The sequence below is a fragment of the Centruroides sculpturatus genome, unplaced genomic scaffold (genome assembly GCF_000671375.1).
Source record: "Centruroides sculpturatus isolate CEXI.00-Female unplaced genomic scaffold, Cexi_2.0 scaffold1207, whole genome shotgun sequence".
Taxonomy (NCBI): domain Eukaryota; kingdom Metazoa; phylum Arthropoda; class Arachnida; order Scorpiones; family Buthidae; genus Centruroides; species Centruroides sculpturatus.
The window spans coordinates 185,057-210,301 of NW_019385445.1; the positions used below are offsets into that span (position 1 = coordinate 185,057).

A 25,245-nucleotide genomic window follows, 5' to 3' on the forward strand; every position below is an offset into this window, starting at 1 on the left:
CTTATTTTTCGGATAACGAATCATGTACGAAAAAATATATTAATTTATCCCATGTTGAAATTTTTCTCCGTTGCGTGTCGCTTCGCGTTGAATTTTCGTCGATGTTAAGCCTAACGAAGACTATTGTATCGTTAAAATTTATTTTTTTTATTTTGTACAAACAAAATAAATACATTGAAAAATATAAAAACAATAAAAAATTATACTTCAGATGTTAATTTAGTATCAAAAATGTAAAATATTTGAGTAGCCCAAGAAATAGCTGAAGATTGCAGGGCCACAGCACTAGCGAAAATTTAAATTTGCCGACTGGAATGCTTTCGAATAACAGACGTTTCGGATAACCAGCTTTCGGATAAACGACGCTCTACTGTATATTTAATTTGCAATCTTTTAATTAAAACAAAATAAATAAATAATGTTAATTATTAACATAAGCTTCTATTTTCCACTCAATTTTTTTTACTTCTTAAGCAAAAATGTTTGTTATTTTTTTTATAAACAGAATTTTCAAAAAAAAAAAAAAATTGTTCATTAATTATCATCAACTGATTCATTTAATTTAATGAATACTGTTAAATATGATAAAAACTTTAATTATTACACCTCAGTGAACTAAAAATGTGATTACCTCCAAGAAAGCAGAAAAATTTGTCAATTTTTTTTATTATTCTCTTTTCAATTGACAATACTTTAAAACTTTGCTACATTTATGCCATATTCACATGCAAGGATCAAGAGTTAGAGTAGAAGTTAACCAATAAGCATTCACATAATGAGTACTAGAAGTAAAATGAATGGCAATTGGTTAACTTCTAATTCTAATGTTTTATCCTTGGATGTGAGTACAGCTGTGGAAAAACTATAAAATAATAATAATGTTAATGACCATCAAATCTTGATATTCATTATTTAATTACATATTTTTAATAACCTTATGCATGATAAATACTTTTCAAATCAACCATGCCAGTTTAATCACAAAATTAAAATTTTTTAAACTAATCATTAAATTTAAATTATTTATTAATCAAAATCAGAAACAGAAGAATTTTGATGGATTGAAAAATATCTGACAATCAAACAGCTTAATTCAATCAATATTTACCTCCATAGTTTGAGAATGATTCATTGCTTTAATAGCATTGATTGCACATTGACGAGATGCATAAGTTACAAAAGCACAACCTAAAAAAAAAAAAATAAAGAGCAAAATGAGAGATAAATGTATAGAGTGAAATAAATGCTAGCAATTTCTAAACTAAACAACTACATAAAAATAATTTAGATTTCCAGCGAATACCATTTAATTTTTCATTTACAGACTTTCTTATACTTTTTCAATTCCAAAAATAAGCTATTGAATTAAATTATTTAAATCTGTAATATTTTTGTACATCAGAATAAAACATTTCTCTAGTAATTCTTTCCATTGAGGACTGCTAATGAATCTTACACTCTTTCCAGATGTTCTCTTTTATAATCCATCTTTTTAAAAAAATTTCAGATTTTAATTTTTTTAATATCGAATAATATCTTTTATAAACTGCAGTTTTCTTAATTAAGAAAAAAAACTAACGTTTAAAAGAAAATAAAAGAATTTATTGAGGCATTCAATCTGGATGAATTTTTAAAAATATTTTATGATTTTAATGAAGGGAAGAGATGCAATTTTTAAATTCTTTTCTTTGGGATCTGAGATATTTTATTATCTAATTATTTCTGTATTGAATTACTCATTCAAAAGAATATTTTTCTTTTTTAAGCAAACAGCTCTCATTCAATTGGAAACAAAAAAAATCTTCAATATATTGTGTAATTAAAAAATCTGATTTTTAAAATTCTAACTGTATCCATATATTTTAAATTTACAATAGGTTGTTAAAGTCTCTCTAATATAGAAATTTAAAATATTACAGTTTCAAAAAATTTAAAAATATAAGCTAACTGAAAACAATACTTATTAATCTTAGATAATTATAGAAAACTATAAGTAGAGTTAAGAAAATTATCATCTAGGCGTTAACAACCTACAGCTATTGCTATGTATGGTAGGGATAGTTGTAGGTTGTTAACGCCTAGATGATAATTTTCTCAACTTTACTTATCCAATATTTGGCATGAAGTCCAATATTATTTTTCACTATTAATGTATAGAAAACTAAATATTCAATGACAATATATCTACATATATTTAATTGTTAACATTAATTATTAGAGTATATCATAAGAATAATATGTTCTAATATATGTTTTGTATTTCTATTATGATTTATGAATTATAAAATAAGAATAATTAAAATAAACGAATAAAATAAAATATTATATCTTACAACTGTCATATTCTGTATAATTTTAAACAGTAAATCTAACAAATGTACACAATTAAAATTAATAAATCATTTTTTATCTAACATCTACTTTTATCTTAATCATACAACCTGCACACAGTTTTCAATTAAATTTGAATTTTAGTTAAATGTTGCATAATTATTTTCAATCCATTTTCAAGATCAAATGCAACAAACAAATGTTAAAAAAAAAATTGTTTTTTCAATCAAATCACTAATATTAATTTATAGGGAAATAAAAATTTATTGCAACTCTTAACAAGCCACAATTTCATTTTTTATACTGAGAAACTAGAAATAATATTTAATTAGTGATACTTATGACATAAAATCATCTTAGTTTTTATCCATTAAAAATATTTTTGGTAACAAATATTAAAAAATAATTTGAATTTTTATTCTATAATTATAAATTATAATGTGGCATCATAACAACAAATTTACTTATTTATTTATTTTAAATTGTTGATGATAAATTTCAAAAGAAATTTTTTAATTAGCTATTTTATAACAAATTTTCTAACTAAGCAGTTTTTCATAGCTGATGTGATACAATAATGTATAATATTAATTTAGAAAACTTTTGAAAAATTATAATTGATTTTTAATAAAATTCTCCTGCATTATTTGATCTATCACTAGTATGATTTTAAAATAAAGATAAAAATATATAAAAGAGAAAAAATTTATTTTGAAACTAATTTTTGTGTTTTTTAATCATTATTAAGATAAAATTTTAATATGAAAAGACCTTTTTGAGTACCAAGGTCTATCAAATTTTATTTTTTACTTATTTATTTTATGATAAATTATTGCTATCAAAACTCAGACTGCATTTATCTTTTCTATTTAATTGTTTTAATAAACTTATTTAATTGAATGTCTATTATATATATATAGATGCAATATATATCAAATAAATAGTTGTTATCACTTAAAATCTTTGGATATTCTCAATATATATTTTTGGAACAATTACTAAATTGTTAAAATTTCTATATCTTACCTTTACTTTGGCCACTGGCATCCCTTAACACTGTACATTCTTCTATTGTTCCAAAGGGAGCAAACATAATCCGAACATCATTTTCATTGCATTTTTTTGATAGCATTCCAATAAATAACTTTCTTTCTGCAAAATTTATTGTCCCTTCTTTGTTAATATTTTAAAAAATATATCTACAACAAATATCAAATGCCTAATCACTGTTAAACAATGTTTTTCTTTCTTTTTTTGACCTTAATTTTAATTATGGTTTAATAATTTTTATTTAGGATAAAATACAAACAACTTTTTTACATCCATGTAGAGAGTAAAAAAGAGTTAGTGCTGTTACAAAATTTTTCACACATACACAACATACCAATACAGAGTACCAACTCCATTGACAGCAAAAGAAAAATCATAACATGCTAATTCACACTTAGGAATTTCATAAAGAATAATATAGCCTCAGATTGTTCTGGGCTTTCCCGTCAAATTTTAAAGAACATTTTCAAGAAAATTATTTAGTCCTGATTTATTAAATTTTGTCACAGCAAATGCATATAATGTATAAAATTAATAAACATAAAATAATACATTCTTTATAGAGATAAATCTATGAAAAAGAAAAATTAATAAAAAAAAAATAAAATTTTATAGTTTTCTTGTCAGATTTATATTTATATTGTATTGAATGTGACTGGTTTAACAGAAGATAGAAAAATGAAAATTACCATTTCGGTTTTCACTGTCTGCTGGTTTCATCTGTATGGGATGATGCATCTATATATGGAAGGAGGAAAGAAATGTAGATGACAACACACACAAAAGCTAAGTTCATGCATGTGTCAGAAATGAATTCAACAATTTCACTCAAGTATTTAGAAAGGAAATGACACAACACAACACACACATTTACAAGTTATATAAAATATATAAATATATTATATTATATATATTTTAATATATACTTCAGTAGCTTGAGCATTAATACAATCTTTTTCTCTCTGCAAAAAGATTTCCATAAAANAAAAACTAATTTATAAAATTAAACTTAAAATTTACATACTGCTAAATATTGTGGTGTAAGAGCCCCCAAATTAGCAAAATTTGCCATATTCCATAAATTAGCCATCATCTGCTGCTGTCTCTTTTGGTCTTTTTCTTTTTGAGTGTCAGCAAACTTTACAACTAAAGGACTACTACAACCCTTTAAAAAAAATGAATATATTGTAATATCAATGATATAAATTCATGTGCTAAAAATGAAATAGTATTACAGCTTTAAATTTTATTACAATGTATAGTAGAGCGTCGTTTATCCGAATCAATTGAGGACTGGGGTGGTTCGGATAACTTATTTTTCGGATAACGAATCATGTACGAAAAAATATATTAATTTATCCCATGTTGAAATTTTTCTCCGTTGCGTGTCGCTTCGCGTTGAATTTTCGTCGATGTTAAGCCTAACGAAGACTATTGTATCGTTAAAATTTATTTTTTTTATTTTGTACAAACAAAATAAATACATTGAAAAATATAAAAACAATAAAAAATTATACTTCAGATGTTAATTTAGTATCAAAAATGTAAAATATTTGAGTAGCCCAAGAAATAGCTGAAGATTGCAGGGCCACAGCACTAGCGAAAATTTAAATTTGCCGACTGGAATGCTTTCGAATAACAGACGTTTCGGATAACCAGCTTTCGGATAAACGACGCTCTACTGTATATTTAATTTGCAATCTTTTAATTAAAACAAAATAAATAAATAATGTTAATTATTAACATAAGCTTCTATTTTCCACTCAATTTTTTTTACTTCTTAAGCAAAAATGTTTGTTATTTTTTTTATAAACAGAATTTTCAAAAAAAAAAAAAAAATTGTTCATTAATTATCATCAACTGATTCATTTAATTTAATGAATACTGTTAAATATGATAAAAACTTTAATTATTACACCTCAGTGAACTAAAAATGTGATTACCTCCAAGAAAGCAGAAAAATTTGTCAATTTTTTTTATTATTCTCTTTTCAATTGACAATACTTTAAAACTTTGCTACATTTATGCCATATTCACATGCAAGGATCAAGAGTTAGAGTAGAAGTTAACCAATAAGCATTCACATAATGAGTACTAGAAGTAAAATGAATGGCAATTGGTTAACTTCTAATTCTAATGTTTTATCCTTGGATGTGAGTACAGCTGTGGAAAAACTATAAAATAATAATAATGTTAATGACCATCAAATCTTGATATTCATTATTTAATTACATATTTTTAATAACCTTATGCATGATAAATACTTTTCAAATCAACCATGCCAGTTTAATCACAAAATTAAAATTTTTTAAACTAATCATTAAATTTAAATTATTTATTAATCAAAATCAGAAACAGAAGAATTTTGATGGATTGAAAAATATCTGACAATCAAACAGCTTAATTCAATCAATATTTACCTCCATAGTTTGAGAATGATTCATTGCTTTAATAGCATTGATTGCACATTGACGAGATGCATAAGTTACAAAAGCACAACCTAAAAAAAAAAAAATAAAGAGCAAAATGAGAGATAAATGTATAGAGTGAAATAAATGCTAGCAATTTCTAAACTAAACAACTACATAAAAATAATTTAGATTTCCAGCGAATACCATTTAATTTTTCATTTACAGACTTTCTTATACTTTTTCAATTCCAAAAATAAGCTATTGAATTAAATTATTTAAATCTGTAATATTTTTGTACATCAGAATAAAACATTTCTCTAGTAATTCTTTCCATTGAGGACTGCTAATGAATCTTACACTCTTTCCAGATGTTCTCTTTTATAATCCATCTTTTTAAAAAAATTTCAGATTTTAATTTTTTTAATATCGAATAATATCTTTTATAAACTGCAGTTTTCTTAATTAAGAAAAAAAACTAACGTTTAAAAGAAAATAAAAGAATTTATTGAGGCATTCAATCTGGATGAATTTTTAAAAATATTTTATGATTTTAATGAAGGGAAGAGATGCAATTTTTAAATTCTTTTCTTTGGGATCTGAGATATTTTATTATCTAATTATTTCTGTATTGAATTACTCATTCAAAAGAATATTTTTCTTTTTTAAGCAAACAGCTCTCATTCAATTGGAAACAAAAAAAATCTTCAATATATTGTGTAATTAAAAAATCTGATTTTTAAAATTCTAACTGTATCCATATATTTTAAATTTACAATAGGTTGTTAAAGTCTCTCTAATATAGAAATTTAAAATATTACAGTTTCAAAAAATTTAAAAATATAAGCTAACTGAAAACAATACTTATTAATCTTAGATAATTATAGAAAACTATAAGTAGAGTTAAGAAAATTATCATCTAGGCGTTAACAACCTACAGCTATTGCTATGTATGGTAGGGATAGTTGTAGGTTGTTAACGCCTAGATGATAATTTTCTCAACTTTACTTATCCAATATTTGGCATGAAGTCCAATATTATTTTTCACTATTAATGTATAGAAAACTAAATATTCAATGACAATATATCTACATATATTTAATTGTTAACATTAATTATTAGAGTATATCATAAGAATAATATGTTCTAATATATGTTTTGTATTTCTATTATGATTTATGAATTATAAAATAAGAATAATTAAAATAAACGAATAAAATAAAATATTATATCTTACAACTGTCATATTCTGTATAATTTTAAACAGTAAATCTAACAAATGTACACAATTAAAATTAATAAATCATTTTTTATCTAACATCTACTTTTATCTTAATCATACAACCTGCACACAGTTTTCAATTAAATTTGAATTTTAGTTAAATGTTGCATAATTATTTTCAATCCATTTTCAAGATCAAATGCAACAAACAAATGTTAAAAAAAAAATTGTTTTTTCAATCAAATCACTAATATTAATTTATAGGGAAATAAAAATTTATTGCAACTCTTAACAAGCCACAATTTCATTTTTTATACTGAGAAACTAGAAATAATATTTAATTAGTGATACTTATGACATAAAATCATCTTAGTTTTTATCCATTAAAAATATTTTTGGTAACAAATATTAAAAAATAATTTGAATTTTTATTCTATAATTATAAATTATAATGTGGCATCATAACAACAAATTTACTTATTTATTTATTTTAAATTGTTGATGATAAATTTCAAAAGAAATTTTTTAATTAGCTATTTTATAACAAATTTTCTAACTAAGCAGTTTTTCATAGCTGATGTGATACAATAATGTATAATATTAATTTAGAAAACTTTTGAAAAATTATAATTGATTTTTAATAAAATTCTCCTGCATTATTTGATCTATCACTAGTATGATTTTAAAATAAAGATAAAAATATATAAAAGAGAAAAAATTTATTTTGAAACTAATTTTTGTGTTTTTTAATCATTATTAAGATAAAATTTTAATATGAAAAGACCTTTTTGAGTACCAAGGTCTATCAAATTTTATTTTTTACTTATTTATTTTATGATAAATTATTGCTATCAAAACTCAGACTGCATTTATCTTTTCTATTTAATTGTTTTAATAAACTTATTTAATTGAATGTCTATTATATATATATAGATGCAATATATATCAAATAAATAGTTGTTATCACTTAAAATCTTTGGATATTCTCAATATATATTTTTGGAACAATTACTAAATTGTTAAAATTTCTATATCTTACCTTTACTTTGGCCACTGGCATCCCTTAACACTGTACATTCTTCTATTGTTCCAAAGGGAGCAAACATAATCCGAACATCATTTTCATTGCATTTTTTTGATAGCATTCCAATAAATAACTTTCTTTCTGCAAAATTTATTGTCCCTTCTTTGTTAATATTTTAAAAAATATATCTACAACAAATATCAAATGCCTAATCACTGTTAAACAATGTTTTTCTTTCTTTTTTTGACCTTAATTTTAATTATGGTTTAATAATTTTTATTTAGGATAAAATACAAACAACTTTTTTACATCCATGTAGAGAGTAAAAAAGAGTTAGTGCTGTTACAAAATTTTTCACACATACACAACATACCAATACAGAGTACCAACTCCATTGACAGCAAAAGAAAAATCATAACATGCTAATTCACACTTAGGAATTTCATAAAGAATAATATAGCCTCAGATTGTTCTGGGCTTTCCCGTCAAATTTTAAAGAACATTTTCAAGAAAATTATTTAGTCCTGATTTATTAAATTTTGTCACAGCAAATGCATATAATGTATAAAATTAATAAACATAAAATAATACATTCTTTATAGAGATAAATCTATGAAAAAGAAAAATTAATAAAAAAAAAATAAAATTTTATAGTTTTCTTGTCAGATTTATATTTATATTGTATTGAATGTGACTGGTTTAACAGAAGATAGAAAAATGAAAATTACCATTTCGGTTTTCACTGTCTGCTGGTTTCATCTGTATGGGATGATGCATCTATATATGGAAGGAGGAAAGAAATGTAGATGACAACACACACAAAAGCTAAGTTCATGCATGTGTCAGAAATGAATTCAACAATTTCACTCAAGTATTTAGAAAGGAAATGACACAACACAACACACACATTTACAAGTTATATAAAATATATAAATATATTATATTATATATATTTTAATATATACTTCAGTAGCTTGAGCATTAATACAATCTTTTTCTCTCTGCAAAAAGATTTCCATAAAATGATTCATATAAGTAAATTATATTTTAGATCTGTATAAATAGTTTAAATAAGAAAAAAAAATTAAATCTTATTATTTATCCAATTAGAAATAATTTTTCACATATTCTAATTTGTAACAAAATTCAGATTCAATTTTCAATGTGTCAATTTTAAAATTGTGTGGACAATTGTAGTTTAATTGGTTATTAAACCAATTGAATTTTTTAATGTAAAGTTTATGATGATAATTATTGACTTATATAAACTATATTTAAATAGAAATGTATAAATATAAATTTTTAAAGTTATATTATAATTAATTAGGAAAAGAATTGTCATTTTATGACAAAAAGCAGTCATGATACTGGAATTATGTATGGTTGCCAGATTTTTACAACTGCATTAAAAGACACTTAAAAATGATTAATGCTACCACTTTTCAAGTTTCACTCCATGTCATCCCCAAAAACTTAAATTGATTTTTTTTACTAACTAAACATTCTATATTGTTTTATTAACAATTTCTGATGCAGTGCTCTGAAGTTCTAAGAACTTTTTTCACCCTTAATTTTCCCCTTTTCCTTTATACTTCTCCCTTCAGAACCCATCCTTCAACCTTTTCTCTACCTACTTTCTCTTCCTAGTGGGCTAAGTTTGCAAAAGCAGGCAGCCCCTCCTTCTTCTTCTTTATTATTATTATAATATATTGTTTAGATTCTAATTTAAAAATTACAGTTTTCATATTGACTATAATATTTGCAAATTTTATTTTAATTTAGAACTTAAAATTTTTAACAGTAAACAGATTTCTGTGGGGTAAGATATGACTGATATATAAGGATAGGCATATGCCTATGTGAAAATTTGCCTATGCTGTTACAAATCATAAGCATTGAAAAATGAAAATAAAGAACAAACTGCATCTTTTCTCGTTTCAATAAAAAACAAATCATCTGGCAAGTCTTATGACAATAGTTGCTACTTAATATTATATAACACTTAGATCAAACTATTTGGAAAAAGTAACTGAGGATACAAGCAAATAATTCAACAAAGAATAAATAAATAAAATTCTAGGAGTGTCTTATGCTTGATAAGAAATGGTAGAATTTCTATTGCCAAGTAAAGACTGGTATCTCAAAAATCAATAATCTTTCATGATATTAATAAATGTTGCAGCAGATTTTGGCTAGCAAACAATAACTTCTAATAGAAAAAGCAGCTTAAATATAAACTACATATCAATGCAAACCTGAAAGATTAATTTGCTTCATTTTCAACTTTCTATTTTGTTTGATACTTATAAATTTTTATTCAATTACCAAATAGAATTACATAGGAAATAAGTTTAAAAACTGAAATAAAATCCATTGTCAATAATGTAAATTTTTTCTTTCTATAGCAGTAGAAATTATACAGGTAAACTCATGCCACTAGTAACTAAAAAGTAAGTATAAAATATTAAACATATTTATTATAAAGTATATATGTTATATAAAAAGCTTAATAACTATAAGCAAATATGATAATTAATTTTTTATTCATTATAATAAATTCTAAAAATTTAATTCTTTGGTTTTGCTAAATTCATTTACTTCAGTTTTCATATTTTTACTACTGGTAGTTATATAATTAATAATAATATAATGTATTGAATCACTCATAAACAAAAAAACCCTTTTCTTGCTGTGAAGAAGGTTAGAAATAGCTGTTAAATAATTCCTCTAACTGATTTTAATCAATTTTATCAAAAGAGGACATGCAAATTAATAGATTTAAAATTAAAATCTCTATGCTCTAGGAAAACAATAGTATATAAGAGTGTCTTTCAGATAAAAAAAAAACTATAATCAGTGAAAATCTTTATAGCATTTACATTTAAATAACCATAAGTGTAAAATAACAACTAAACTAATTTAATTTCTGAAACTTATGCATTCTGGATAAATTATTTTACTTTATATAGAGAAAGCAAATATTTTATAAATTAAACTGAAGTTAAATTTTTAATGCAGCATCTTTTCATAATTATTACAGTAATACCTCGACTTACACTACCCCGACTTATGCGAACCTGGAGTTACGCGATTTTCAAATCTCGTCGATTCATCTTTTGTTTGAGCGCCACGCAACTCTCGATTACTCACTCCCCCAACACTATTGTTCAGCTTACATGTTCAGACGTGTCATGCAGAATCGACATATAGCTACAATTTATTTTGTGTTATTTATTTCTGTGTTTGTTATATCTACGGAGCCTTCAGAGACTCTATGTGGTGATTTCTTGTAACCATGAACAAATCAAAAGACGAGATAAGATTAACAAGAACATTTATTAGCTTACATACATCCAATTTGGATTTTACACGAATTACAAAATTATACCCCGACTTACGCAAATTCGACTTACGCGGTTATCGCTTGGTCCCACCTATCGCATAAGTTCGGGGTATCACTGTATTTATTAAAAAGATAATAAGTGCAAGCCTGTATTTAATTTATTAATTTATTAAGTTTATGATCCTTATCTCATAAGCCAGCACTTCTCAATCAGTTTAAGCCCAATGGCCATGAAAATGTCCAAAAATATTCTACAGACCACTAAGTTATGTAGGCCTAATTGTTTTTAAAACCTACATAGGCATAATCAACAATGAAGACATATTGTACCATTTATAACATAATAAATCTAAAATCATATTTTGAATACATACAGAAACATAAATTGGAAGTGAACTATTAAAAGTGAATCATCATTGGATGAAGTTTTAATATGTCTGCCTGCAGACATATTAAAACTTCTGATCTGTTTAAACTATTGCCTAATTTAAACTGATCTGTCTAAACTATTACCTAATTTAGGATAATTCATAAAATAGCATAGACTTGCAATCTAGTTTCTCTCTCCCCTCAATTCTTTATTTTATAGAAAGTTTGCTAAACAAATAATCTTACAAAAACTGAAGACATTCTGGTAAACAATATTTTAAAGAGAGATATTTTTGTTAGAAATAGAAGATTTTTAAACAAAAACCATTCTAATAGTTTTATTTCAGAGAGTAAAAAAATCATATTCTAGTAAAAATGACAATAAAAATAAAGTAACTCTATCTAACCAATTTGAAAGGAAAAGAAAAAATAATTGTTTTAAAGAAAATTCATAGACTTTTTAATTATATTTTCTTGCAACAGAATAAACCTCCAGAAAAGAAAAGTAGAAGATATTGTAGAAAATAAAAATATAATCAATCAAAATAATCACATTAGACAAAAATGGAAAAGTATTCAGTGAATTAAAGATATACATCTCTAACTATGCAACAAGATAAGATTCCAACTTTCATTTGAACTCCTCAGTTTTGATGAAAAGAAATGCAAATTGGAAGAAGGAAATAATATCAACAGATAACATTCAATAACTGATAATAAACGATTTTTTAAGAAAGATTTACTCAAAATTAATTTATTTCATCCAATTTTCATTTTTTTACAGTTACTTCTAAAGGATTTTTAAAACTATGTTTTAATTATTTTTAAAAAGATTTCTTTCAGATTTACCTTTTTTAATTTTTAATATGTAGAGATCAATTAAGGCAAGGAACTTTACAAGTAAACTTACAATGATTTTTTTAAAGCTTTTAATATTCCTATTTAAAAGTCTGTTACACTTGACAAGGAAATTCCCGTTCATTAGTAAAAAGAATCTAACAAGAGCTAAAATTAGCCACTATAATATTCAATTAAAATCTATATTTTAAAAAATTCATCTATATTTTGGGTCCGTTTTACGGACATGCTAACGTATGGAAAAATCCCTAGATCCCCCGTCTGTCTGTGTTGGACGTCTTTTTTCCTCCCCCCCGGCCGCACAGTGGAAATCCCATCATGAAAGAAAAGGGGACTCTTTTCGTAAGATAATCCTCTTACCGGCATCTACAAAGCAGATTTTTCCTCTTTAATTAAGGTAAGGAGCAAAGCGTTTGGACGAATGCAATAATCGGCTTAGTGTGCTTGGAATGGTAAAATCCAGTAGCTAAACTATTAAAAAACATATTTACTATCTACATGCGCGACGACTCCCGTTCTGTACGACGTTTCGCAAGAAACGTATCCGATAAGAGCGCTCACCCTCCACGATAAAGCCTTTAGATAATTGACTCAAAAAAGCTCACGCGAAATAGGAAACGAAACGGTTGTTCTTTCCATCAAATTGCATTTTCCAGTCATCGGCCCCAACGCAAACAAGTGTGGGAGTATAGAACAAGAGACGCTAAATTCATTCAGTAAGAACAAAGAAAGAGCGACCTCACAGACAATAGTTTCCACGGCGCGGAGCCAACAGGTGGACAGATTTACCAACGGCCCAGCAAAAGGAGACGAAAAACCCACCACCACAAACACACGCGCGCGCACACACACATACACATTCGTACATTCATACTCTCCGTAACTTGCTCAGGCCGATAGAACAGAGAAGAAATAAAGTATCCAGTAGTTACCAGCAAGGCGATCCAAGGCAGGGGCAGCGGTAATCGCGTGGAGATGGACACTCCACCCCTGCCCTTCAGTAAGGTTTTCGTCAGTATTCCCTGTAGCAAGTGACGACTGAGGCCGGATGCGGAACCGCCCTTGGCTTTCAGTCTCCTGCTCAGGCGCTTGTTCGAATGCTTCACCTCCATGGGTAATGTGACTGTCGAAGCATCTACCAGGTTGTTGGGTGCGCCGGGAGGCCTGTCCCGAACCGCTGCAACGCAAGGTGCAAAGAGGTTAGAGCTGCCGCCAGATGCTAATAAGTGCCGAGTGCCGCTCTGTCATCGCCGACCAACACTTTAATCGATGTTCTGTCTAACCCGGAGTCGACAATCCGGGCGGCCGCCTACCCTACAGAGAAGGCGGAGGCCCACACCTATTCCTCCTCCTTACCACTACGGAATCAGAGGTCCGAGACTGGTAGCGCGAACTTCTGATCGGTTGGTAAGTCAATGTGCGAAACCGACCAGAAATAAAATAATAAAAAATGAAACCGCGAAATTGTTAACGAAAATCTCTCGTGTCAAACGAGTCACAAAATCCGGATATTTCGCTCTCGAATTCTTACCGATGCAACTGGAAAATTCCTCTTCAGACAGATTGCTGTTGCTAGGAGGCGCGTGGTTTGCCGCTTTCTCCGAAGAGATGGCACGCGCCTCTCTGCCATACGTCCAAAGAAGAGAATGATGAGCCAGTTAGAAAAAACGAGCCGAGATTGCAAAAGAACTCGATCAGCCGGCTTTCCAGAAGACCGATAGGGGAAGAAGGCATCAATTCAGCCTCTGAATCAACAAGCGTCGTTCGGAAGGACAGACTTGCACCACGGCATTGTAGTGTTGGTTGGGATGGCTGAGCGCATATAAGCCAACTTTCGAATAGAGAGCAAAAATCAGGGATGTACTTACATGAGCCGCGGAGATACTGAAAGGCCAAGTACCTTACTGAGCGTCTGACATTAACACAAACCGGAGACAGAGAAAAGCACACATAGCGCACTTTGCCATCACATTCTCAATGGCGCTAGCGGAGCCGAGTGCGTGTGTGAGGAGAACGGGTCGAGCCATTTACTAGCGGAGGGGAGCGCTCCTTTCTCGGCACGTTCCATTATTCTCCGGTTTCGTCGCGCGCCACCCGGGGAGAAACGCGTCTCTTACGCTCTACCTAGTAATTAAGGCTCAAACGGCCGAGGGGCTGCATTTTTCCGGAAGGGAAATCGATCGGGATCGTCTCGTCCCCATTCGTAGGCTGCCGGAAGGGGAAGAGGGACGGAAGTCTTCCGCTAATAGAGACGCGACGGTGGAGCCCCATTAACGCCATCCGCACGCTAATAGAGCTCCTTTAACGGGGAGCCGAAAGCCACCCTTCCGGTACTCCCCGCCAGGTTTTATTCTCGCCACCCGCGCCGAGTCGACCGATCCGCTCACCTAGAGTAAGTAAATCGACCTCCGACACTACGAAGCGCATAGCTCATGCGCACGGGAGGGCAAGATCGAGAAGAGGAGTCTAGGCGCGCGGGTTTTCCCACCAAAAATTTAATTACTACTAAGATAGAACGAAAAGATACTTACGCCAGACAGAGTTTTGATATTGTGGAGGGCATTCTGAGCTTCCAAGGCAGCTTTACGGGTGAAGAAGGTGACGAAACAACAACCTGCAAAAGAGAAGCACTTGTTGGAAGCGCCTGTATGGGATGCTTTCTCCAGTCACCCGCACTCTAGCGGGAGAAGCCAGCTTTTCCCGAGAGCGAGAGGTCGGCAACGGTTCGCCGTCGTTCATCGCGCCGCGTCGCGCACTAAAAATTTTTCCTCCTATGGATATTTGTTCTTTTGAAAAGAGGGATGGAGAAGGTACGGAATCGATGCTTCATTATCTCTCGCCACGCATCCGAAAGAGGAATAAATATTACACGAGGAAAACGATCGCATCTTCTTGTCTTTAGCAGAGACAATGCGTTTCCTCTAAAAACCATAACGCAGGTAAAACCGCGCGAAGGCAGCGCGGCGTAGAAAGAGACGAAAAAAGAATGCGCGGGAGAACAGATGGCGCATTTCAAGGACTTTTCGGAGAGGGAGAGAGGAAGAAAGAAAGCAAGAACGTGGAAAGAATGTTTATCAACCGAATCACGAAGCCATCGGAAATGCCGAAAACGAGAGCAACGTGCGAACGTCAACTGGTCTTCGCAACACGCAGAGAAGAAAGGCCAACAATAACCACAACGCAGGATGAGGAGAAATCGATCAGATTCGTGTCGTGGATGCCTTCTCTTCCTTTCGCGTTCCGATCGGACCGAGATTTTTTTATATCTCAATGGCAGTTTAATCCTCCAAGATCGAGACGCACGATTCGCATCCTCCCTCTCTCGGTGACAGTAAAAGTTGCTCTGTCAAGAGCGTGACGCACAGCGGAAAACGTAGATCAATATAAACAAACATCTATTGAAGCAGGGGCGCGAAAAACAAATCACGATCGGCGGCATCGCATGCTCTTCACTGTAAAGGACAAAATCGCGAGCCCAACAATGTCCGCGCAACTGGATAATTACCGGATAAAATCGCGACGGAAGGTAGAGACAGAAAAGAGGACTTAATCGTCTCACGGGATACAGCGGCAGACGTGCGACCATCGGATTCATCCATCACGCGAACTCGCTCTGCCCCTTCGAACGACACCCGATACGTTGACTGCCAAGAATCTCTTCCGTCTTCCTCCGTTTACAATGTCTTCTCATCATATACGGTTGCTTCCGATTCGCGCAATTTTATCGTCCGTATATCAGTAAAAAAATAATATAATAAAATATTCCTCCGATTACATCGATACGAAATCATCGATGATACCAATATTTTCCAGTTCTTGCATTCTAACAGAGTAGATATTGTGTCCAACCACTACTTTTCGACTACTAAAGACTTTTACCCGGTTGGCCAGTAATTACGTGCGTCATACTAATTAGAGCCGGCGGGAATTGGGAAAATTAACCGCTGCCATTTTAATTATCGGTGGCTAATGGATGAATCTTTCGACACTCACCTCCTCCTCCTCCTCTTCATCCATGTTATCGACACTACTCTTTTTTTCCCCTGGGAGCGACCAAAAAATAAATAAAAAATACTTTGCTTGGATCATCTTTTAGCTTTTCATTTCGATTATGATTATCCGATCCTTTAGATTACATTTCTTCTTTGTGAAAATCAACAGAGAGAAAGAGAGGGAAAAAATCTAAAACTGCGTAAGTTTAGAAGTAATGAGAACAAGTCCGCGGGGAAAAAATCTAGCGACGGTCGTAATCTGAAACCAGTTTCGTCTATCCGACCAACGACCTCTTCAGTACACTCTTGGGGAATGTTTCGACGGTAACTCCCCTATGATGAAGAAATTTGAGCTCGCATTTGGCTCTTCCAGTTGGAAAGTATCATCTCGTCGTCGTCATTATCATCTCTTACTCGTAGTTTAAAAATTAAACGCGTAAAATATTTTAATCGCGAGAAAATAAGATAATTTTCTCCTTACTAACCTTCCAAATTAAATCTCGAAGAAGTAAAACAACTCCGACAAAATAAAACGGATGTGATTACCGCTTATATTTAACTATCTCTGAGATGATGTAAGAAGACGGGCAGGTAGCATTTACGTCTTCTCCACGAAAGAACGGCAGAAGTACTCACTACTTCGCAGACATCGATCGGAAAGTGAAACTATCTAGTCTTGTTCGGAATGAAAGCTCAGTAGGACCTACCTATTCCGGACGATAACTTAAATAATCATATAAGGCGAAAAAGAATAAGCAAATGAGGTTCGAATGTCGAAAAAATCTGGATGGTCCCATTTTTCCCCAGAAAAAAGTCCAGAACTATATGATTCTATTTGTCTATGAGAGATTTCAAAAATTCAATACTCTCTTATAGTTCCGGGATCGGAAAACTGTGAGATTTCTTTCTTTCATTAAATTGAAGATGACTGACTTAAACCGCTTGAAAGCAACAATATGAAATTAATTTAATTTTTTAATTAATTAATTTTTTAATTAATTAATTTTTTAAATAAGGTATAATTTTTTTATTAACAAATACCCATAAATACTGTTAAAAGTTTAACAATTAAATGCTACGATTATTATTTTTAATTTTGTTAATTTTGGATATTTATCTTTATAAATGCATGATCTGCATATTTTCTAATGACGATATAACATCAAAAATCGGGAGGTTATAATGTGATGTAAGAAAGTTAAGATTTTTTTCGAAAGCAATTGTTAAAGTAAATCTGTCCAATTACTTCCGAATGTATTGATCTAAAATTTTATCCGAATGAATTAATCTAAAATTATCTAGTAGCAGTAATCATACCACGACGCGACTGGAAGAAGGAGACGATCGGTGGCGAGTCCAAAAGTAAGAAAGCGAATCAAGAGAGAAGAGCGACGAAACCATTCTGCTAGCTTGGACATTAATTGGGCATAAGTAGCATTTTTCATCCAGACAGAAAAAAAAGGTTTCAGGTTGCGTCAGAGGGTGCATCGATCTTCTTAAAAGTAAAGATGTCTCCACGAAGTCGTCATCGCATGTGAAAAAGTCTATCGAGCATTGTAAATAACCTTAGCACGCGCATACACCAGTTTGGCTTCGAGACGAAACAGGAAAAGGTTGCACAATTGGGAGATAGAAGAGGTCGAAGAGGATCTCGTTAACAAGTCGATAGCGAGTCGGAAAAAGCATCACCTGCCGTTCAGTTTTCCATAAATGAACGACAATGACGACGACTGCAGTCAATTACCAGCGGAGATCGTCGCTGTTTCCAAAAACAAGTCCGGGAGAGATTAGAACAAACTTCCCATAGACAGACGAAGGTGCGGAATAATGAAGTTAACTAAAAGAACGAAGGGGAGCCGCAATTCCATTTTTATACCAATTAATTCGGTGCGAGCCACTAAACAAAAGAGAATGATTCGCATCTTCTGCGAGGTCGAATAAAAGAAAACGGACGAGGGAGAGAAGTAGGGTAGTCTTAATCACCGGTCACTAATGGGCCAGACAGAATGGAATGGAGCGGATCCTCCGACACAAATTAAACGTGACGACTGCAAAGTCCAACTAACGAGTGGAGCGGTCCTCTACACCCGGGACCAATTAGTGAGACGTAATCTAGTCATCGGGACAAGGACTCTTGTCGCGGCTCTGAGAAAAACAAAATGGAAAAGTAAAACTCAAAAAGAAGAAGAGCGAATAATACATTTGAATGCGAAATAGTTCGAAAGCGAAATTTCGTCCACTCTTAGATTTCTAAAAAGATGAAAAAGGCCGTAGCGTTGGAAGTAAAATAGTGACTTACCTCGACTCTGTCCAGTCATCTTATCCCTTAGAACATTGATCTGATAGACAGGACCGAATTCCTCAAACATTTTCTTTAGGTCGTTCTCGTCCCATGCCCTAGGTATCTGACCCACAAACATTTTGATTGCGTCCGGATCTGGCTGGTCTTTATGGGGAGAGTTCATACTTCTGAAAACAGAAAACAATAATAATAAAAAAATTTTTCATTTCAACATAGAGAATTACTAAAGGCAATTTATGCGCATTTTATAAGAATATAAAAATGAATTAAGAAAAAATCACATGGAATTATACAAACAAACAATATGCGTTCATATTTTTATGTGATGTGTATTCATACGAATCGAAAATGACAAAAGTCGGACGATCTGTTTATTTATCCTATTGTTTGTTTGATGAATTAAAATATATTTATAGCTTATATAATATATACAAATTATATATTAAACTATAGAAAAAAATAGCAAATTAATATAGGAACAGTCCGTTAATTAGATGTACAATTTTTGAACCATTCTTGACACTCTCTCTCCCCTTTGTGTACAATGATGTACAGTACTTTTGGCAAACTCCTGCACTCTAATTACGTGTAAAATAATTCATGGACCCACCCGACATTGAAGAAATAACTTTAAAAAAATCTGCAAATATTTTTAGCCGATTATTTATTCACATGACTAGTAAGCAGACTTTTAAGAACAAATTCGCACGCCATTAATAACTAAAAAGAGTCCACGTAAACAATGTTCCTCGACCTCCGCCTCCCCGTCGTTACAATGATGTACTTTTCGCAACTCCTTCCCACCCTTAAACTGTACGTACACAGATTAAAGGGAGGGCTTACTGGACGTCCCCTTAGATCAGGGGTCTCAAACGCAGCAAAGGGCTAGTCAGATAGACGTATATCAGACGCAGGCCATATTCGATATTATTCGGTAAATTAAAACAGAAAAAATTCCAACTGTTTAAATAAACCATAAAAGCCTGGAAGCAAAAGAGTCTTTTTTTTTTTTTTAAATTGCAGTATGTTTTGATTTACCGAATAATATCAAATACAGCCCGCGTCTGATATACAAGAGGTTAGAAATATTGATTTTTAGAAATCATCAAGGCTGAGGGACGGATATGAAGCCTTTAACGGGCCGTATCCGACTCGCGGGCCGTCAGTTTGTGACCCCAGTCTTAGATAAAACAGATATATGTATTAATTAATCTCTCAATTAATTGCTTAACAGACTATATCAACAGAATAAATAATCGTAAATATAAAACTCTAAAATATTAATCACCTCTTAGAAAAATTTGAACCTGTAAGGTTTGACATCATACGCGACTCTAAGAACGATTGTTACATGAATTTAGAGAGAAAATTGTGGGTCGCAAAGTCCAAATTTCTGAAAATAAAAGCCGGAAAAGGCGAAGCAATATTTTAATTTTCTACCGTGAATGTGAAAAGGCCAGGCGGGTGGCCGGCGGCCGAAAGGTCAGCGGAGCGTCTGCCTGTGCCTGGCATCCATGCTTTATTCATGGATATCGGTGGACGGGGTCGGACCACCCGCTCGACCGCCGCCATCCATCACCTGAATAACTGTAAGCGACTGTAAGGCGACATTGGCGGTCGATAGTCTTCCCCTCTGCTTCCCCGTTTTAATTACTGGTTCCGTGGTTGTCGGAAAGTTCTCGCAGAGAGCTACGAATATCAGTCCGGCGAAAACGAACCAAAAATGTCGCGATCATTTCAAAAAATAAATTAGAAATTTAAAGCTGCATCCCTGATTCAGAAATCTCTTCAATCAATTGAGCTAATATGTTTAACGATATATAAAAACGTTAAATATTAAAAATCACACAATTCACTTCTCCGGAACGAAATATCTTAATTGAATAAATGTATATTTACTATTAAGGAAGCTGAATCAGTAGTCCGTTATAGCTTCATGGGGCCCAGCCAAATTTAATTGGGGGATCCCCATGTAGGTTACAGTATTGACTTCAGACATTTTTCTTAATGGGAAATTTTTTCGGGAGATTTTCATATAAAAGATTGATTTGGGGCCTCCTGTTAGTGGGGCCCGAGACAATTGCCTTTTTTTGCCCATAAGATGATGCGCCACTGAGCTGAAGCACCTGTCTAACACCAAAATAAGGGCCAATTTCTAGAGAGGTATTCGTTGACAGATCACTCGTGTTGCTTTGCAACAAGTGACAGTGCGAAAGTCCGACTAAAATGCAAAATAAAATGGCTTATGATTAAGAAATACAATGAATAAACTCGAGTAACAAGAAAAGGAAAACGACCCTGTTCTTGTACAATGAAATAAATGAACTTTATATATATATCGCTGGCGTTCGATTAGATTGGATTAGATCTGTTATATTATACAAGCAAGGCTAGTGGCGATCTATTTTGGTGAAAGCAGTGCGGTGCAGAAAGTCAGTTGATTATTTTCACTTGCAAATGTGTTATTAATCATTTCGGAATATTCAGATAAATATATAGTTTACTGTATGTTCTAATTAATTAAAATTATACATATTATATATATGTTCATTATATATACTATACTGTACTGTACTGTATATGCATACACATTCCAAGCACTCGAATAGACAGCTGTAGGTATATTTTTTTAAAAATTAGTTTTTGTGTTGGTGTGAATGGTTGCAGGGGGTCGTTAAATGCAAACCAAAAATTAATTCTAAAAAAGTAACACAGAGGACAACAAATGTGACAGAATAATTTAAACAATTGCAATTTTGAATAGATTGTTTATAGTAATCTTAATTTGTAGCTGAGGAATCTAATTCGGATAAACCCTCAAAATGTTTATTCAAGTACTGTGAGTTTATTTTTTAAATGCGACCGGTTTTTATGCGGATTTATTCGAGTCTGTGAAGTACTTGAAACCTGTGAATTTAATCGAATGCGTATAATTATATATACAGAGCAAATCAAAAGTCCCTGCGCCTTTTTCATTCCAAACGTACTAAAAATATATTAATTTTGTTAATGTAATTGCATAAGAACTCATGTATGAAGAATCGGATGGGACCTTTTCTTGATGATCTTTAAAATGATTTTCAAAATCAACAAAAACGTCCCATTGGATACTCCATACATGACTTCCTATGTAATTACATTAACAAAATTAATATATTTTTAGTGTTTTTGGAATGAAAAGGGTGCAACGGACTTTTGACTCACCATATACATATATATAAACACAAAGAAAATATAAACTTTGTGAGGCCTCTCTATATAATTTTAGCCTGTACACACTTCCGTTACTGTGCAAGAGTATTAAGGTCGATTTCAATTATTTCTATTAATTAAAGACGAGCCTGATTTGCATGCAAGATGGAACAAACGTGACGATCTAACTTCTAAGAAAATAAAATTACGAGGAATGTTATCTCTCAAGACGGCAAAATCCTTCATGTGGCTATCCAATCGACAACGTCATTTCGAAGAGATCAACATATTCAAAAATAGCCATTCTGATTTTTATGGTCCGAACGGGCAGCGAGACATTAAACGCTTATACTCCGTGGCGATATTTGTTAAATATTACGAGTCATTAATAACGAGGCGATGACGGATGAGGGTAGGTTAGCGGCACGCAGTCCCGAACGGGCCAACTTTAATTAACCCCCGGAGTTAAGGTTATTGGGAAGCAGATTAATAAAGCGTTCTGCCACCAGGGGGAGCGGTCCTAAAGACCAACTTCTCTCCTCATTAAAGCGTGAAGTATGCATGGCCATCCATCAAGCCTGCTGATTCGAATACTTATAACGACTCAATCGGCAGATACCATTAATTCAACTTTTTGATGAGACCAATGAGGACGGGTCGATCTTTACAGGCGGGAATTTTAAATCATTAAAACTTGACCGCATTATCCGTCAGGCTCGTAAAAGATTGCGACAGTTTTAATTAAATCAGTTTACTTAATTGCTTTCAATTGACATGTAAAGGTGGGACCGAAGCAAATCGATTCAAAATAATAGCTAAAGTAAACTTGTAATTATTCTGTTTTACATGTGATACTGTTTCTAACATCATCTCTCGAAGTCTTAAATTGTCTCCATTCGAAGAAACAAGATAAAACGATAGTAAAGTTTGTTTTTACAAAACTCCTGGAAAACAACATAACTTCTTTCTGTTCTGAATATTTCTTAAATTTTATCACACGCATGATACATATTATCATTTGTGACTTTTGAAAGTAAGCAATTGTTTATTTCATGTCTTAACTGACATTCTCACTGCTGAAATAAAGACGATTTGGATTATAATTTTTACAGAAATTACCATGTTTTATGATAGAATGTTTACATATTTAATTCACGTTTATATTAGGAATACCTTGAAAATATGCCTTACAAATTCGTAAGGCACATTTTGAGTATGCTTCATGTGAAACAGATAATATTTAAAATCTGTAGTTTATATCAAATAATATATAAAATTCCAGACATTCAATGTGCAGTTCAAAGAAAAACACGGTAGCAGATATGAAATTACAAGTAACCAACGATGACGACGCAATTTTTCGTAAAATAATAAAACATACCTTATAAGAGAAGTTTAAACTGACTTAGTAATCATTCGTAGTTACAAATATCATTATTTAACAATACATCAAAACCAAATCGAGGTATAGAAAAGATGAAATCAATAGGTGAATTAATAAGCATTCATCTTAAATACTAGAGCACAGCTTAAACAAATGAAATCCACATAAAATAACAATTTTAGCCTGCCAAATTAATTAATATAGAAAACGAATTATTATTTGTAAAACAAAAATCAAGAAAAATTAGAAAATCAGACAGTACAGCTTTAAGTAAATATAATAGTAACAGTAAATATTCACTTTATACTAATAACCTGGATTCGATGAAAAGGATACAAAGGGAAAAAATCTAGATACGGGAACGATTTCGAAAGAATACAGTCAAATTTTTGTATTCGTTTATTCTTATTCAGAATTTTTGTAAATTAAATTACTTCAACCAAAAATATTTGAAAATAAACATTCACATCAAAAGCGTTGTATTCAATATTATGGAGTGAGTATTGATGTTCATAGGAAACACGATTTTTCATTTATGATAAAGTTCCTTTAAATACCACAAACAATTTTAATTGCATTATAACAGAGTTATCAAACGTCCCCGATTTTTCGGGACTGTCTCAGTTTCGCCTGCTTTTAATATCTGATTGTAGAATCAGTCTTTGAATAGAGCAATTTTATTAGCACATCAATATACTATCACCAATTTACAGATAAATTAGTTAATTAATTAAAAAAGTAGCTGAAGCTCAATCAGTTTTATAATCATTTTCATTGATTCCGAAATATGTCACACCTTAGTTGGAGTGTAAATTTTGAATAATATGTTCCGCTAAATTATAAGAAATGTTAGAATTAAATGTATTTTTTTGTCTTAATATTAATCGTCTTCGTTTTCTAAATCCGGGTTAATAAGAGAATACACAATTCGTCACAATTTATGTGCTCGTTTAACCAATAAAAAAAAGAACAGTACATACTGTAAGCCGAAAGACACTGGTTTTTAACAAAAAATTTGGATGCCTTACTTTATAGAAAAGCTTTTTCACGTTAAATTATTTACGTATGAACTAAACTTTAAAATTTTCTGTATAAAATATGTTTTCGTCTTTTATATATCTGAATGACATATATTATAACATATATGCCAAAAAATAAAATAAAAGAGAAACGAAGAAATGAGAACAATCATATCGTTCTTAATAATATTTAACTAGAATAAATAATAAAAAAGAACTTTCTTTTGAAAGATTAAAATTTCTAACGTATTAAAGAACAGTTCAATGAAATATATAATTATCATAACATCAGAATATATATAGTTAATTTCAAATAATAAACTATATTTACTCAACAAATTAAAAATTAATGAGAATTTAGCAATAAGCTAATCTAGCCAATTAAGAATTACAAAAGTAGGCTAGATTAATGTAAATTATTATTTGGAGAAGAAAAGTTAGCAATACTATTGTCCTCCCGAGGAAAATAGCTTTAAATAAAAACCAATTATTAGAAGATTAGAAAGGAATTGGAAAGGTTTCCTACCGAGTAGAAAAGCCGAAAGTATAAATCAATCGTATAAAATTTGAAAATGGCCAAGATGAAAATATCATTAAATTTTAGGTCATCTGAACACAAAATTCTGTAAGTGATAAGTGAGTAAACCTAATTTTTCTATTTAAATAAATAAATAAATAAATACAGTATTGTTATATTGAAAAAATCAAAACGTTTTGTTAAAAAGAAATTCTACTTATTAGTTACTTATGA

General features: G+C 31.0%; 1 protein-coding gene across 1 annotated transcript in view; it reads right to left on the minus strand.

Annotated features, from left to right (window-relative positions):
- The window catches only part of LOC111639075 (CUGBP Elav-like family member 2), an 87,397-nt gene that overhangs the window by 59,023 nt on the left and 3,129 nt on the right, over window positions 1–25,245 (minus strand). Inside the window, exons 2-10 of the mRNA XM_023384851.1 lie at window positions 18,897–19,066; window positions 15,137–15,219; window positions 8,764–8,812; window positions 8,051–8,176; window positions 5,802–5,881; window positions 4,406–4,546; window positions 4,071–4,119; window positions 3,358–3,483; window positions 1,109–1,188 (exon numbers count right to left, since the gene is read on the minus strand). Coding sequence (XP_023240619.1) covers window positions 1,109–1,188; window positions 3,358–3,483; window positions 4,071–4,119; window positions 4,406–4,546; window positions 5,802–5,881; window positions 8,051–8,176; window positions 8,764–8,812; window positions 15,137–15,219; window positions 18,897–19,066 — 904 coding nt within the window. The remainder of the gene's footprint in view (window positions 1–1,108; window positions 1,189–3,357; window positions 3,484–4,070; window positions 4,120–4,405; window positions 4,547–5,801; window positions 5,882–8,050; window positions 8,177–8,763; window positions 8,813–15,136; window positions 15,220–18,896; window positions 19,067–25,245) is intronic.